Source organism: Chelonia mydas, chromosome 1 (genome assembly GCF_015237465.2).
Source record: "Chelonia mydas isolate rCheMyd1 chromosome 1, rCheMyd1.pri.v2, whole genome shotgun sequence".
In the NCBI taxonomy this organism is placed as follows: Eukaryota; Metazoa; Chordata; order Testudines; family Cheloniidae; genus Chelonia; species Chelonia mydas.
In genome coordinates this window covers 124,488,148-124,504,487 of record NC_057849.1, presented here as the reverse complement: position 1 = coordinate 124,504,487, position 16,340 = coordinate 124,488,148, and the positions used below count along the sequence as shown (strand labels likewise).

At 39.3% G+C, this 16,340-nt stretch overlaps 1 protein-coding gene across 1 annotated transcript in view; it reads left to right on the top strand.

Annotated features, from left to right (window-relative positions):
- The window catches only part of PRKX (protein kinase X-linked), a 122,250-nt gene extending 106,653 nt beyond the window's left edge, over positions 1-15,597 (top strand). Inside the window, exons 7-9 of the mRNA XM_037899761.2 lie at positions 3,325-3,402; positions 9,156-9,305; positions 11,307-15,597. Of these exons, the coding sequence (XP_037755689.1) occupies positions 3,325-3,402; positions 9,156-9,281 (204 nt within the window). The 3' untranslated portion in view covers positions 9,282-9,305; positions 11,307-15,597. The remainder of the gene's footprint in view (positions 1-3,324; positions 3,403-9,155; positions 9,306-11,306) is intronic.
- The last annotated feature ends 743 nt before the right edge of the window (positions 15,598-16,340 follow it).

Here is a 16,340-nt window from a genome sequence, read left to right as displayed (position 1 = left end):
GTATAAGGTAGCGGTTCTCAACCAGGGGTTCTTGTACCATTGGGGGTACATAGAGGTCTTCCAGGGGATACGTCAACTCATCTAGTTATTTGCCTAGTTTTACAACAGGCTATGTAAAAAGTACTAACAAAGTCAGTACGAACTAAAATTTCATAGACAAGGATTTGTTTATACTGCTGTATATATTATACACTGAAATTTAAGTACAGTATTTATATTCCAATTGATTTATAATCATACGGTAAAAATGAGAAAGTAAGCAATTTTTCAGTAATAGTGTGCTGTGACACTGTATTTTATGTCTGATTTTTTAAGTGAGGTGAAACTTGGGGGTACACAAGACAAATCAGACTCTGGAAAGGGGTACAGTAGTCGGGAAAGGTTGTCATTGGTATAAGATCAGGAGTGTCAAAGAAGCAACCTGCTAGTGGTGGGTAATTCTTGGAAGAAGTTTAGATAAACGGATTGAAATTTAGACCAACAGTGTGTGAGGTCTTGTGGTCTCCAAATTCTGATGCAGTTAGGAACCAAGCAAAGAGATTCTTCCATGTAGTTTAGAAAAAATACGAAATTTGGAGAATGATGAGCTTTCACCTGACAATGATCTCTCATCCAAGAGATGGGCCACTCCCACACTGGTTTGATTCTGTGTACGGTTGAGTGGATTCTTATGGTTCCCCCAAATCCTAGTTTGCAAGAAATGCCTGACTTGAGGATTATTTTCTACTTCTGTATTTTTAATTAATTTAGGACTAATTTCACCATTATCCTGAAAATGGTGTGTGGGGATGTGTGTGTGTGTTTCTTTTGCAGTGTTTAGGGCAAACTATTGTTAAAGGAAGATGGTTAGAGATAAAACCTAAAACCAGAAAAATGTTAAGGGTTGTGCTCCGCTAATAACTCATCTTCCTGTGTAAAGCTTAAAGGACTTTAAGACAAAAAGTGAAAAATCAGCACTTTTAAATATTCGTTTAGTACTCTTGCACATTAGTGAGCCTGTTGTCTTGTCTTCTACAATTCTGTCTTGGTATATGCTAACAGATTTATTTTCTTTCTTCTCTCTAATGAAATTGCCATAGATACATGAAACTCAAGGTGCTAATATAAAGAAGACTAATGCCCACTGCAATTAGATTTTGACTTTTCCATAGTGAGGCATTTATTAGAATAATTTTCTTGTGGATTATATCCCCTTCAGGTCAGTCACAAAACACATGTTGCAATTCCCTGTAGGAAAAAGTCGTATTAAGGACAGTATTTAATGTGTTTTTAGCTGCTGTTATTGCAGTTTAGCAACTGGAAATGAGGGCTGGCACTCACCATCTGTCACCAGACAGCTCTCCATAGACTATCAGATCATTAGACCACCAGTGGGTTAGCAGGCCAGAGTGTGAGGGTTGCTGATTGGTGAAGTACATACCCCTCATTAAAATCATTTGCATAGCTATCTCTTTACTGTATATCTGAAAAAAATATTTTCAAAGTTCTTAATGTTTGTTTCTTAATGATTTTTTTCAGGGTGGATTTGATTTAAATCAAATTGGTGTAAATCATGATTTAAATCACTACTCAGGAAGACTCAATTTAATCATGGTTTTCTACATAAAAGTGCATTCTTGTTGGTTGTTATAAGCTTAATACATATTCTTCACAACTCAGATGTAGGTTTCATTTTTAGAAGGTACACACTATACCTTTTTAAATAGTGATTTATTTTGAAGACTTGTCAGGTTAATTTTACAGCTATATCAGAAAACGAATGATTGTTTATTTCATTTACCAAAGGTAATTGAAGCAGACATTTATGAAGTCATTGGGAGGTGAACTATCTCCAATTCAACAGGTTAATCATTAATATTTGGAGGATTTTCTTGCCATGCTGTATTAGGAGGAGAACATCACCAGACAGACATTTAAATTGTCTTATTTAACTAAAACAACAACGTTAAGTATTCTGGATTTTTTTTTCTTCAACAGCAAACATATAATATTTTAACAAAACAAGCATATGTCCCTTGTTTTGCACATTTATCTCCAGACTTCTTCTCCTTGTCCAGATCTATTCTGTCCCCAACAATCATCTTTTCATTGAACTTTTTGAAACTTTGCACTTTTAGAGAGAGGTAAGGGATTGACTCTGTGTACACAAATTTGCAGAGGGACAATAGAGTCGAGGTCTTATTTCTCACCTCTATATATTTATTTATTTTAAAACATTTTTGCTGTTAACAAGCATGTTACCTCTGGAGACACAAATCCACAGTTTGAGAACTGCAAAACTAAGCATCTCTGATGGTATCTTCTAGACTGAGCACTGAGTCACATTGGGTAGATCATTTAGCTTAATCTTTCTATACAGAAGCCCCTGGAACCCCATAAGATTGGTTCCCTAATCCATGAACTGTTGGAACTCATTTACAAAACTTTTCTTAAACATTACATGAATAAATTGTCTCATATTAGAATTAGAATTTATAATCCCTATTCCGTGATGAGATACATTATAGCTCAAAGGTATCTTAATTACAACTATTTTTAGGTGGGTTTTTTTCTTCAAAAAGCATTTTATCAAAAAATCAGATTTAAATAAAAAAAAATCTGATTGATTTTTATCCATCCTATTTTGTGGGGGGTTTTCAGCAGCATTACTTCACTTTTCTCTGTTAGCCTTTCACAAGTGGTAAAGTGCCAGGTGGGAGAGGATATTGGAGAGAATATACGCACTCAACCAAAACCTGGGTATGGGGATGCTCCACACTCTCCCATGTCCTTGTACCACATGTATGAGATCTTGGGTGTCACTGGATCTGTGTCAATGCAGATCCCCTCATCCCTTCTCTGGACTACCTTAATACTCTATGTAGAGCCAGGCCAGGACCCTTTCTGTGGGTACAGATACCACTCCATCTATTTCTCACCACTGTCGTTTGCAGACCAAGGTGGGGGCTTATGTGGTCCAGAGGGCTTTGCACTGGCCCTTCATGCCACTGAGAAATCTTGTCCAAGGTGTATAACTAGGGTTAAAAGCTTTTCAGAAATAAAATAGATGCTTATGTTATAAATGAGAGTGAATTTGTGTAGTATCTAATTTTTTATGCTCACTGGTTATTTAATGCACTTATGAAAGCTTTGAAATGTTTTTCATATTTCTCTCTCTCCCTTCATATTATAGGGTTATGGATGACCTCTGGACTTCTGTGACTTTTTTAATATAAAGTTTGAACTTGAGGGGGGCAGGAGAACAGCTGTAATGAAATACATAGGTTAAGGTTTTATTGCGTATACATTATCTTATCTTTTGTTTGTTTTTTGGTTTTATTAAAGAATGGAGCAGATGATGTGAAAAGGCATCGGTGGTTCAGGTCTATAGACTGGGATGCTGTACCTCAAAGAAAACTAAAGGTATTTTGTACAAAAATCTTATGTAGACTATGGTAACCAAAAATCATCCATGCAAAATTTCTTCTCATAATATATAGGGGTATAATGTTGCATGTGTATTCAGTTAAGATCTATTACAGAATAATTTGAAATGTATAGTCATATGATGCGTTTACAAATATTGATTCTTTAAAAAGATATGCTTTTCACTAGTCCAGTTTAACATCTGCCAAATTGGTGTGGGTTTACATTACAAAATCCCTAAAATAATCTGAAAATGATATCCTGTATTACATACATATTTCTCATTTTACAAGAGCTAGTTAATAGCTGTTTTTCAAAAATAATTAGAAATATTTTATTCTGGCTTTGAGTCTCGCTGCTAAGTTTCAGTGCAGAGAAATCTTTAAATAAAATTTGAAGCATCTGGGGGAAAATGAATTTATTATTAAAATTGTAACAGATACAGCAGCACTAAATTCAGCCAGTATAGAGGAGCAAATGTATATAAGAGATACCAATATTTGAAGAAAGAAAAGGAGGACTTGTGGCACCTTAGAGACTAACCAATTTATTTGAGCATAAGCTTTCGTGAGCTACAGCTCACTTCATCGGATGCATAATGTGGAAAATACAGAAGATGTTCTTATACATACAAACCATGAAAAAATGGGTGTTTACCACTACAAAAGGTTTTCTCTCCCCCCACCCCACTCTCCTGCTGGTAATAGCTTATCTGAAGTGATCACTCTCCTTACAATGTGTATGATAATCAAGTTGGGCCATTTCCAGCATAAATCCAGGTTTTCTCCCCCCCCCCACCCCCAAACCCACTCTCCTGTTGGTAATAGCTTATCTAAAGTGATCACTCTCCTTACAATGTGTACCGAGCACCCCGGGCCGCCCCTCCCCCCAGATACCTGCGGCGTCCCCCTAGGCCACACTCGTGGCATCCCCCTGGGATGCCCCCCTGAGCCACCGTTCTTCCCCTCCCCCCGGGTTTTACTTAGGGCTATATAGTAAAAGTCATGGACAGGTCACAGGCCATGAATTTTTGTTTACTGCCCATGACTAGGGTTGCCAACTTTCTACTTGCACAAAACCAAACACCCTTGCCCTGCCCCTCCTCCAAGGTCCCCGCCCATGCCCTGCCCCTTCTCTGAGGTCCCACCCCCTGTTCACTCCATCCCCCCTTCCTCTTTCACTTTCTCTCCCCACCCTCACTCACTCGCTCATTTTCACTGGGCTCCAGTGTGGGAGGCGGTGAGGGCTCCCGCTGGGGGTGCGGGTTCTGGGGTGGGGCCAGGGATGAGGGGTTTGGAGTGCAGGAGGGAGTTCAGGGCCATGGGTTGGAGTATGGGAGGGGCTCTGGACTGGGGGTGTGGGCTCTGACGTGTGTCTGGGGATGAGAGATTTGGGGAGCAGGAGGGTGCTCCGGGGTGGGACCGAAGGGTTGGAGTGCGGGAGGGGGCTCTGGGCTGGGGCAGGGGTTTGGGGTACAGGGGGGTGTGAGGGCTCTGGCTGTGGGGTGCAGGCTCTGGGGAGAAGCCTGGCCTGAAAGATTTGGGGTGCAGGAGAGTGCTCCGGGCTGGGACCAAGGAGTTTGGGTTACAGGAGGGGCCTCCAATCTGGGGCAGGGGGTTGGAGTGCGGGGGGTGGGAGGGCTCTGGCTGAGGATGCGGGCCCTGGGGTGGGGCTGGGGATGAGGCGTTTGGGGAGCAGGAGGATGCTCCGGGCTTGGGGTGAGGGGTTTGAACTGTAGGAGGGTGCTCCGGGCTGGGACTGAGGGCTTTGGAGGGTGGCAGATGGGATCAGGGATGTGCCAGGGGGTTGGGGCACAGGACGGGTGAGAGGTTCAGGCTCAGGTGGTCCCGGAAGCAGCAGCATGTCCCCCTGTGACGTTGCACTCCATATGTTTTATAAAATATGTTTATAAGTGTGAATATGATGTAACAGGAACATGCTTTATGCAAAAGGTCTCTTGTAAGGTATCATTACAAAGATTATAATCTACTAAGTGTGGTCATCCTATTTGTATGAATGTATCATTCTTGTATCTAAAACTAGAAATATGAACTGTAACTCTGAGGTCCTATTGTAATTATGCAAAGTGTGGGCCATTAATGGTGGTTTGGAATCTTGATGACTCCCATAAACTAGGACAACTGGTTGTAAATGGCTTACTTGTAAGTCTTCCTGTATACCAGTGAGTGGGTAATGAAGTCTTACAGTGACATGTGATCTGAACTGGAAGCCATCTTAAACCTGGTGTTTTTCCATTTAGAAGGAGGGGTGGGGACCCAAAGGGACAAAGGATTCCCGCCTTGTGCCAAAGTTATGAAAGGGGGGAACAGAACAAAGGGGGCTGCCAGTCATGAGAAATCCCCTAGTTACCACCTGAGCTGTAACTAACAAGGATTGCACCAGGGGAAAGGATTAGGCCCAGACTAGGAAGAGGTCTAGTCTGTAAAATGGAACATCTCTGAGGGTGTGATTTATCTGTAATGAGTTTCTTAATGTGTTAGGCTTAAACTTGCATGTTTTGTTTTATTTTGCTTCGTAACTTACTTTGTTCTGTCCGTTATTACTGGAAACCACTTAAATCCTACTTTTTATACTTAATAAAATCATTTTTTTGTTTATTAATTAACCCAGAGTAAGTGATTAATACCTGGGGGAGCAAACAGCTGTGCATATCTCTCTATCAATGTTATAGAGGGCGGACAATTTGAGTGTACCCTGAATAAGCTTTATACAGAGTAAAATGGATTTATTTGGGGTTTGAATCCCATTGAGAACTGGGTGTTTGGGTGCTGGAGATAGGTGACCTGCTGAGCAGTTTTTGGTTAAATTCTGCAGCTTTGGGGGACGTGGTTCAGACCTAGATCTGTGTTTGCAGCTGGCTAGTATGTCTGGCTCAACCAGGCAGGGTTCTGGCGTCCCGAGCTGGCAGGGAAAATGGGCTCAGAGGCAAATTCAGCATAGCAGGTGACAGTCCTAATGGGGTCTCTGTGACCGAACCTGTCACACCCTCCTCTGGCTCCTACACGGAGGCGCAGCCAGGTGGCTCTGCGTGTTGCCCTGTTCTCAGGCGCCGCCCCCTCAGCTCCCATTGGTCATGGTTCCCGGTCAATGGGAGCTGTGGGGGTGGCGTTAGGGCATGGGCAGTGTGCGGAGTCACCTGGCTGCCCTTATGTGTAGGAGCCGGAGGGGAGACTTGCTGTCTGCTTCCTGGCAGCTGTATGGCATGGAGGCTAGCAGGGAGCCTGCCAGCACCACCACGCAGCACCACCATGAGGAGAGTCAATGGCCCGGTCAGCAATGCTGACCGGAGCTGCCAGGATCCCTTTTTGACCGGGTGTTCCGGTCAAAAACCAGACACCCGGTCACCCTACCCGTGACCTGTCCATGACTTTTACTAAAAATACTCGTGAATAAAACGAGTATTATGAGAGTACCACCGTTTTTTTTCCCCAGTTCCATATTGATCACATGACTTTGGACGTAACACTAAAATAACTAAGGAAAACCATCTATATCCCATATCTAACAGGAATAATCTTAATTTTAAAATGTTTTCATCACTTTTCCTGAAGGAATTAATAGTAATGTTCTGATCTGTTAATGGCTTATAGCAAATTATATGAATAAAACTTTAGGCAATTTGATATTCCAGTGCCTTTGCAATGCCAAGCAGACGATGCAGGTTTGATTTACAATGCTAAATTTACTGTCTAGGTAGCAGGGCATGGGGGTTGTGTGAGAGAAGGCAAACCAAACTGGCTAATGAAAGAAAGATACAAAGGGAACCCCATTCTGTACTTCAGGCCCAGAAGGAGAGTAGGCTGGTGATTTATGTGCTAGATGTAAGACAGGGAAGGCTATGGAGACTGGGAATCCCCAGGCCAATATTAGAAATGCAAAGGACCTTCAGGGGAAGCCAAGAACCCATGGTTCCTCACAATATCTCCACATTTGCTTTAAAAGATCTACTGGGGTGAAAGAAATACTTTTATTAATAAAACATTGTAAAATCAGCATTTTATGATGTGGCTACTTTTTCTTCAAATTACAGCAGTTCAAATTACTTTTTATTTTAAGTGCTGAATGCTTTTCTCCTGCATGGGTTTATTGCCAGACTAGAAAAAACATAGGATATTAACGATGTGAAGTATCTGAGTGAAACATTTTAATGCACTTACAAGCAATCAGTTTGATAGGTTTGGGGTGTTTTCTGAGCCAAAAAACAAAGTATGCAAATCACTATTGAGGAGGGGTTGGAAAGAGACACTTTTGTTGCCAGCAAAAGGACCTACTGATGTCATCATGGCAAAGACTATTAAAAAGACATTAATATTTAATGTGACCAAATCCCTTCTTGATACTCAGCAGGAAAAAGTCATTTGCTGATTATATTTAACTCTCTGTAACAGAACATTCTTGAAGCTTCTGACTAATTGCTTAGTGACTAAAATTTCAATCTCATATCTTTACTGTATTACTACAGTGCCATTCACCACAGTATGTAAGCACTGTGCAACAATTGAGAAGCCCTGAGCATGCCTACAAATGATAAAATAATTAGGGGAGATGATTTTATAAAAAGGGGTACGGGAGAGTATTTATTTATTTTTATCCTTTCTTACTACTTGTTTTACCTCATTCTTTCTCTCATGGTGTTTATTAATTTCTTCTTGTCTCCTGCTTTTCCTTCCCTGTTACCCCATTAATGTTAAGGAACTACCACCACGGGGCACGTCCTTGTGCCATGTGTAATAATTGGTCCTACATTATTTATTGATATTGCCCAGTATAGAGTCAGTGCTAAGATGTCCATTGACCCTTAGAGAGAGTTAAAAGATGTGACTATTGATGATGGTCAAATCTCTAGGAAAAAACAGATGAGTTAAGGATGGAGCTTCAGCCTTGATGTAATCTTTGTACTCTCTTGTGTTTAATCCAGAGTCAACATTATTCCAAAGCCTTTTTCTTAGCTCTGCTCATCCTTGTATCAAAAATTAAATCACAGAAATGTTATTCTATGTCTTAATAGAGCCATCGTATCTGAAAATATGAATGCCCCCTCTAAAATCATTCCAAGTACTGCTGACAGGAACCTCTTCCTGTCTATCGCACAGACCACATAAGCCCCCCTCCACCCTCTTGTCTGTCCCGTTGTCCTAGTCAAACTCCTGGTCGTCGTCTTTAAGGTCCTTCAGCATTTAGCCTGGATCTATTTGTCCTACTAGGTTGTTGAGCCATTGATTCCTGTCTTCCTTCTACCAGTGATAGCAGCCTAGAGCACTTGCTTCTCCCTCACCCACTCGCATCCCAACTCTTCATGAATGGGAGAAAAACTCCTAGTTAAATCCATAAATCTTGTCCTGCAAATTTCTACTCAAAAATCACTTCTTCCATAATGCAGAGAGCAAATTGCACCCTGATAACAGTATGCAGGTGGGAATTGTAAATAGTGCCCCTGATTGTGTAATTTTTAGCCAATCTTATTTTTGTTATCCTGTTCCCCTCATCACCCCTCCCCGCCCCACTAACCTGCTTTTTTCTCTTGTCCTCCTGTTGTCTGGTATTTTAGACTGCAAGCTCTTTGAGCAGGGACTGTCACTTGCTGTTTGTACAACGTTTACAATGTGGGCACCAACCTGACTGGCCTCTAGGCACTACTACAGTATGTGTTCAAAAAGATGATGATGAAGAGATAATTACTGTGGTATGAAAACATCTATTTCATTTTTGTATTGTTTATTTCTGGTCAGCCTCCAATAGTGCCGAAGGTATCCAATGATGGAGATACGTCTAATTTTGAAGCTTATCCTGAAGATGACTGGAACAAAACCCCTCCTGTAGCCCCTAAAGATCTAGAAATTTTCCAGAACTTCTGAGGGGGGACAACCAAACTCGGCAAGGTATTTGACCTTCATCTTTGTCAGTTGTAACCTTAGTAAAATAGCAGCATGTAGTATGTATGTTGAAATTCTGTAGGAAATGTCGGTTTGTAGAACAGAGCCTTGTGCAGAAAAAACAGTGCTACCAGATTTGCCTGTTATTGTGGGGTATGCTCATTTATTAGAGTTACTCTTCTGGGGCGGGGTTCGTAATTTTATCAATGTACTGTTTGTGTCACTTGTGTTCTCGTACAGAGCTCTACTTCTGCAAGTTCCCTCCCAATGGAGCTATCCTACAGGACCTAGGTTCCCCAGGGCTGGGTTCTTCCAGCCCCAGAATCAGGCAAACGAACACACACGTGTCTGAGAGGACCGGGACCATCAGCATTCCCAAGCTGACCCCTTATATGTCCCTGGACTCAGTAGCCTGGATCGAGCAGCACTTCTAAGCTGTCACCCTCATAGGCCCTTGGACTCAGCAGGTTGGGTCAAACAGCACCTCCAAACTGTCACCCTCATATGCCATGGGCACTGCACCGGAATAGAGTATGCCTGAGCAGGCTGGATTGAGCAGCACTTTTAAGCTACCACCCTCCTATGTCCCAGGTTCAGCACATCCCTATCCCCACTTTTACATTACAGTTGTTTTGGTAGTAACCCACTTGGTGAACAAACTCCACAGGATTTTTGGGTGCTGCAGGGATCTTTAGCTTAGGAACGAGGAGTGTTGCTGCAGAGCGAATGAGAGAGCCAAAAAACACCTACGATGGAGGGGGCAAGAGAGGAGCAACCAGCTTAACCATGAAAGTTATGTATTGCCATGTAATGACCGTAGGGGAGCCAAACAAACAAAACAGTTATAATATTAAATCTAACTTAAATTTGATTATGAAAGTCAGGTTTAGAAAACTATAACTGATCACACAAGTCAGGGTCAGAAGGCTATACCGAGAGAGAGAGAGCGCGAGCTGGGTTCTCACCACTCCGTGAAGCTTGAATCAATCAGGGGTCCCAGGTGGTGGTGGTAGCTGAGGGTCCGGAGTGGTGGAGACAGGCAGAGCCCTTAGCATGATCAGTCAGGAGAAGATGAAGTCCCAATGGAACTGATGCAGATTTTTGAACCAAGCATTAGAACACTTACTTGAGCATGGGTGGGGTTTTTTGTAGGGACAGAACAGTGGTTCAAGGGAGAACACTAGATTTGTTTATGGCTAAACTGATGGCTCAAGGGAGTATACGAAAGTTGTATTGTTCAGGCTAGACAATAGGAACTGATCATTCCTGGCCATGGGCGATGTTCCTTCGAGGGAGCTCACAATACAATTAGGCAGCTTCAGTACTTTGGATACCAATAAAGGATTCATTACTAGAATTGGTCTGATAATTACTGCGCTGGATGTGTGCAGGCGTGGGTTCATTAACATCTGGAGCAGAGATCCCCCATCATGCAGTGCTTCCCTGCTTTTCTGGTCCCAGGATTCAGTGCAGTTCTTCCCTTGGAATCTCTGTTCTCCATTCAGTATGCTAATGGGGATGCCTCCCTGTCCCATCCTTGATGCAAATGACGTTAGGGGAGTTTCCTTTATCCTGTCACCCTTATCCCAGGGGTTTAGGTGTGTCTTCCACTGCCTTTTCGTAAGTCTTTCTTCTGATCGGTTTTGGTTCAAGCAGAGGCTGGGGATGGGAAGGTCTTTTCATGAGACAGACAGGCTGGATACTGTTCCCTGGTTCCCCAAGAACACAGAGCTGATGGGTAACAACAGCTTCTGATTATTTAATCACATCGCTATATAATTCGCCATGCTCTTTTTAAGATTCGGTTAGGGTGAGAAAAATGGAGAAGGGTAATGTATAGTAAATATATAAATAATATGAAGTATACTAGATGAAGAGATACTAGCTAAGTTTACAGATGAGGTGGTCCAAGCATTTGTATGTCCCTATTTTCACAGCATTGTAATCTTAACTATAATAGTCTGGAACTTGGCATTCTTTTAAAACGTTTTTTTTTTTTTCTTTTAGTTTTATGGTGGAAACTGGAAGAAGATTGACATGGTATTCGCAGGTTTGCAAAGAAGAACTAAGTACATACATGAGGACATTCTTTGGCATATAGGAGAGTGTTATCACATTCATATGTGCACATTAGTAGATAAATATTTAAACAATTGGCAGGCAGGTGAGACTCATTTTAACTGTATAGAAATGGCATTAGTTTAGCAAATTATGATACTGAAAGTCTACTCTGTAGTAGACTCATGAAAAATTCTATGTTGTAGTTTTTTAACTTGTTTTAGTGTTAGTTTCCTGCTATGCCCAGATCCTTTTTGCATAGTTAACTCATAGTCTTAATTTTATAAGTTTATACTAAACTTGTGTAATTAAAAGCACAAATTAGTATATATGTATATAATGAATACAATACAACTAAAGCACAGGAACTGTGCAAAGATGTAAATTTTTGTACTTTGCAGAGTCTATGATTTTTATTTTTCAAATAATGTTTTTCAAGAAGTTCTCTGGGGGAAAATCGTAAAAGGATAAATGAGTTTTTCATCATCTTATATGCATTTTATAATTCTTTGTAAAAAATAAAAATAATTAAGTTTAAAAAGATTTGTACCTAAAATTTCCAGTGCTTCACATTTGCAACCATAATACTTGAAAGCAGAAGGAAAAAGGACATGTTTTGTTGTTCATTTCAAAAACATATTAACTTCATAAGTGACTTTGGTTAAAACAATGCATTGTGTTTTTACATGACATGATATTTGATGACTACACGCTGTGTATAGTGGGTTTCCCTTATATGTGAAATCACTGTAGGGCAAATAAAGCAGTGCATGCTGCTCATGAGGGGCGGGAGGTAGATCGATTGTTCCTCTCACTGTGTTTCTACTTTATCCAATTTCTGATATTTAAGTAGGAGAATGAGTTACTCAAAGAAAATATGAAAAATGTGTAATCTAAAAGATGTGAACAGTAGTATAAACAGTGTGAACGTGTTAGTGAAGAGTACACAATCCTCCCTAACAAAAAAATCTAGATTTTAAAAAACCAACCAAAAACTACTAAACGTTGTTGTTTGGTTATGCTGCAAAATATGGAATTATCTTTGAATATTTTTCCTAAAAATCATGGAATTACTTAACTTTGTGGAAATGATCTGTACAATAGCTCCATTTTTTTTTAAACTTCCTGGCTCTCCGTAGCAGCTCTATTTTCCCCAAGTTGAGTACAAGCAGTGTCGTCATACTTTGATCATAGTTGAAATTATTTTTGTTATTGACCTAAGTAGGAGCTGTTGGGTGCTCAGTACTTTTGAAAATCAGACAGGTGCCTAAATATGGGTTTAGATGCCTAGCTTTGTGCTCCTATATTTGAAAATCCAGGGCTAAACTTATGCGGGTCTTGTTTTATAAGTCCTCACCATTAGGACTTTAAACATGTGCAGGATTGGACTTCAGGTTTAAACCTAATCTGTTTTTTATCTACTCTGATCAGTTTTCTAGGTGGACCACATCCGTTTATAAGTGGAGCGCACTGTATTTAAGGAATATTTGCAATAATGCTTCATTTTAAGTAATACCAAATACTAGCAGGTGATGTGTGTATACACATACATGCAGAGGTAGATTTAGATATAATTTAAGAATATTTGATTTCATGTTTCACACTGTGATAATTGCGCTAACATAAGGAATTGATTTTGAAGTATCAGGGTTTAAAAACAAAACAAAAAATACATGCTTCCAATGATTGTGTTGTAGATAAATTTGTAGTTAGGCCAAAAGTATTTTTTTAAAAGGCACATTTGTGCCCTGGAGTCTTACTACTTATACTGATAGCTCTAAGTAGAGTTTAAGAATACCAAAACAGATGATGTGGACACTTCTCCACAGATCTCTGCACCTCAGTCATAACCTGCAGTGCCCTAGGTATTGTTGAAATCTAAGCCTAAGTTGGGTAATTGTTCTGAACTGCATGCTGAATGCAATATAGTACAGTATGTGGTATTCAAATGGTCACTTGGCTCATAACCCAAGTTAGTAAAATAATTCTGCTTCTGACTTCAGTCAGATTTCAGCCAGGAGTCTCTAGCAGTAAAAAGCTGCTGACATCTGTACCCACCTAGTTCTCATCAGTTCACAAGTGCAGTGAGCTGACAGATATAATTAATCATACGTCAAACTCCCATTTTTGCTTTATATTGAAAAATTAATGGGATATATCCCTGGACCTATATACCGGAGTGTGACTGATTACATAAGTGTCTTGCAGAAATGCAGACAGTGTTTATCTGGTAGTAAACTGAGACACCGAAGGGGAAATTCTGTGTTGCTATTGATATCTTGATAACTTTATGCAAGTGCCACATATCACTGATTATTAATAGGCCCCACGTGCCACTCCCATTAAATACTGTGTAGAAATTGGTAATAAATAAAAAGATACAGAACTGGCATAAGGAACAGTCATTTTACTTGGTAAAAATATATCAATCTCTGTAAAATGTTTGGTCTGGCATGTATTTATATGCAGTGAGATAGCTTTCTCTTGCTGATTTGATAGAATAATTAAGTACACAGAGCTTGTATTTTCAAAAGAGTACAGTTCTTTCTAATGTGTAAGCTTACAGTATTCCATGGAGAACTATAAAACCCATTTCTTATTACAAAATGTACATATTGCAATGAATGTGCTGAATTTCAAGAACTAGGTTTGCAGATTTAAAAACTGAACTGCCTAAGACCTCATTTACATCTTCAAAGCCAGAGGAGGGGAATAACATTACATTTGAACACACGTATCACATTGGAGGTAATTGATCTTGAACGTTTTCACACCAGGAGTTAGATTTTTGTCCGTGAAATTTATCCATTGTTGGCAATGGATGCACTGAAACTCTTTGTGCCAGAGAGTAAAGAAATCTAATCAGGCAGGTAAATTAAGTTGATAGATTGACTTTACATTCTTTCTGGAACTGTGTGTACATGTATAGCTCAACTGCTGATCTCTAATTATTACAGACTAATAATCTCTTTATGTGCTTTCTAGTATAAAACTTATTTCACATTTTGGTAACTTATAATTATTAACTATAGACCACTTTCAGAACATTATTTAAATGAAAACGGTTTTGTAATTATGAGCAGTTTTTTCCTGTACAATATAGAATTTAAGAGGCACCATTGCCTACCCATTTTATTTATTTGCATAGCTGGGTCAGTTTCATTTTACCTCTTTGCTCATTGGGATTTCACACCACACTGTTGCAAATATATATCAGTGCTTAACCAGAAGTTCTCAGACAGACGCTGCATGAATGACTCTGATTTTTTCAGTAATTTAAAACATTTTTTTTCATTTTTTTTATTTGACTCAAGTGTTATTCTCTAAAGTTCTTTTTATAATGGTTGGTTTTGTTAACAAGTATTTTGCATATAAACTAGTGCTGTTTCCCACAACAGTCTATAAGACCTTTCTATTTCTTCAGCTTCAGTGAACAAGAACGTTAAAAAAGAAACGTTAAAATTATCTTTATTTTTGTGTTTATATATTTGTTTTTAAACTGCCCAATATGAGCTTTTAAGTGAATGAACTTGCATTGTAAACTAAATTGCCTTGTAACCAAATGATTAAAATGCTTCATGATTTAGATGGAGAACATGCTGTAGATTTTCCTGTAAATTAGCTTAATTGATGAATACTTGTGCTACTGAGCTTTAACTAATGTGATCTTCCACTGTAGAAAAGTCATTGTTAATTGATCAAAATATAGGTACTAAACTATGTTTAAATGGATGAACAGGGATTTTGTGGATTTTGAAAGCAATTAAAATATGCCTACTATTCAGCCCATCTGCTTGCCATTCAGAAGACTTGTGATGCAGTGCTTCCTCTGCTATACAATTATTTTTCAGCTTTCAAGAACTGTAGCATGATTCCTTTTGTACTGTACTGTGTACAGACTTTTCCATGTATTGCACTTTTCTATGGCAAACCTAACTGCTTGATAAATACTTGCATAGTAAGTAGTGGTAGTTGCAGCAGCATCCGTGTACTACTTAACCAATTTGAACTGCTAGACTGCCAAGGTTAACTTAGACAAATCTTATATGTTGTTGGTTGCTTGTCCTAAATCCAATGTATAAGTACTGTTCAAAGTCATAAGTCAGCCCTCATTGCACAATTAAAATCACTGTGATCTGTACATAAACTTTAGTAAAATTTTACTGCTGTTTAATTTATGTAATATCTGTCAATTCTGGATTTGTTTAATAAACCTTTCTATCTTTGTAAGTGTCTAAAATCTAGTTTGCTTCTATTTATATTGGGAAGAGGGTATAACTTCTGCACCAGCTTTCAAAATGAAAATGCTTAATTTTTTTTTTTTTAAACTGTCCCTTTTTAAAGCAGAAGTCAAGATTTCTCAGCACAAGACTCAGGTGGTGAAAGATATTTCAGTAGCCACTGGCATGAAGAGTGAACAGGAAATATTGGAGAACAAAAATGTTCTGATTCCTGTTTGTTCAGGGATATCTCCAATAGTAAAAAACATAATCTGCAAAGTTCTCATTAAATCGTGTAAACACTTAGTCCTGATCTAGTTCAGCGTGTTCACGATTTAATGCTCTAAATCTTCCCCAAGTTCATTTCATGCTGTTTTTAATTTAATCAAGTGTGAAAACACATGTATTGAATCAAGTACATTTAACTAAATATTCCCTGTGTTCAGGAGCCTCAGAAAAATACATGGTGTTCTACAGATGTTCATGTAAGTGTGGTATCAAACTGCTTCTCTGTGGTTGTGATGACTTCCTGCTAGAGCAGACTACAGTTCTTTAGTTTTGCATTGATCGTAACATACAATGGCAGGGGAAATCCAAATTAAAATTCTATTTTAGAATGGTCTCCCTCGCAAGTCACTTAAAATTGAACCAACCAAAATAATTTTAGATCAGTCACTTGGAGATTCTATCCCTGTCTTTGCCACAGAGTTCTGTTGTGATGCTCAATAAGTCACTTAACCAAAATTAACAGGTGGTCACTAAA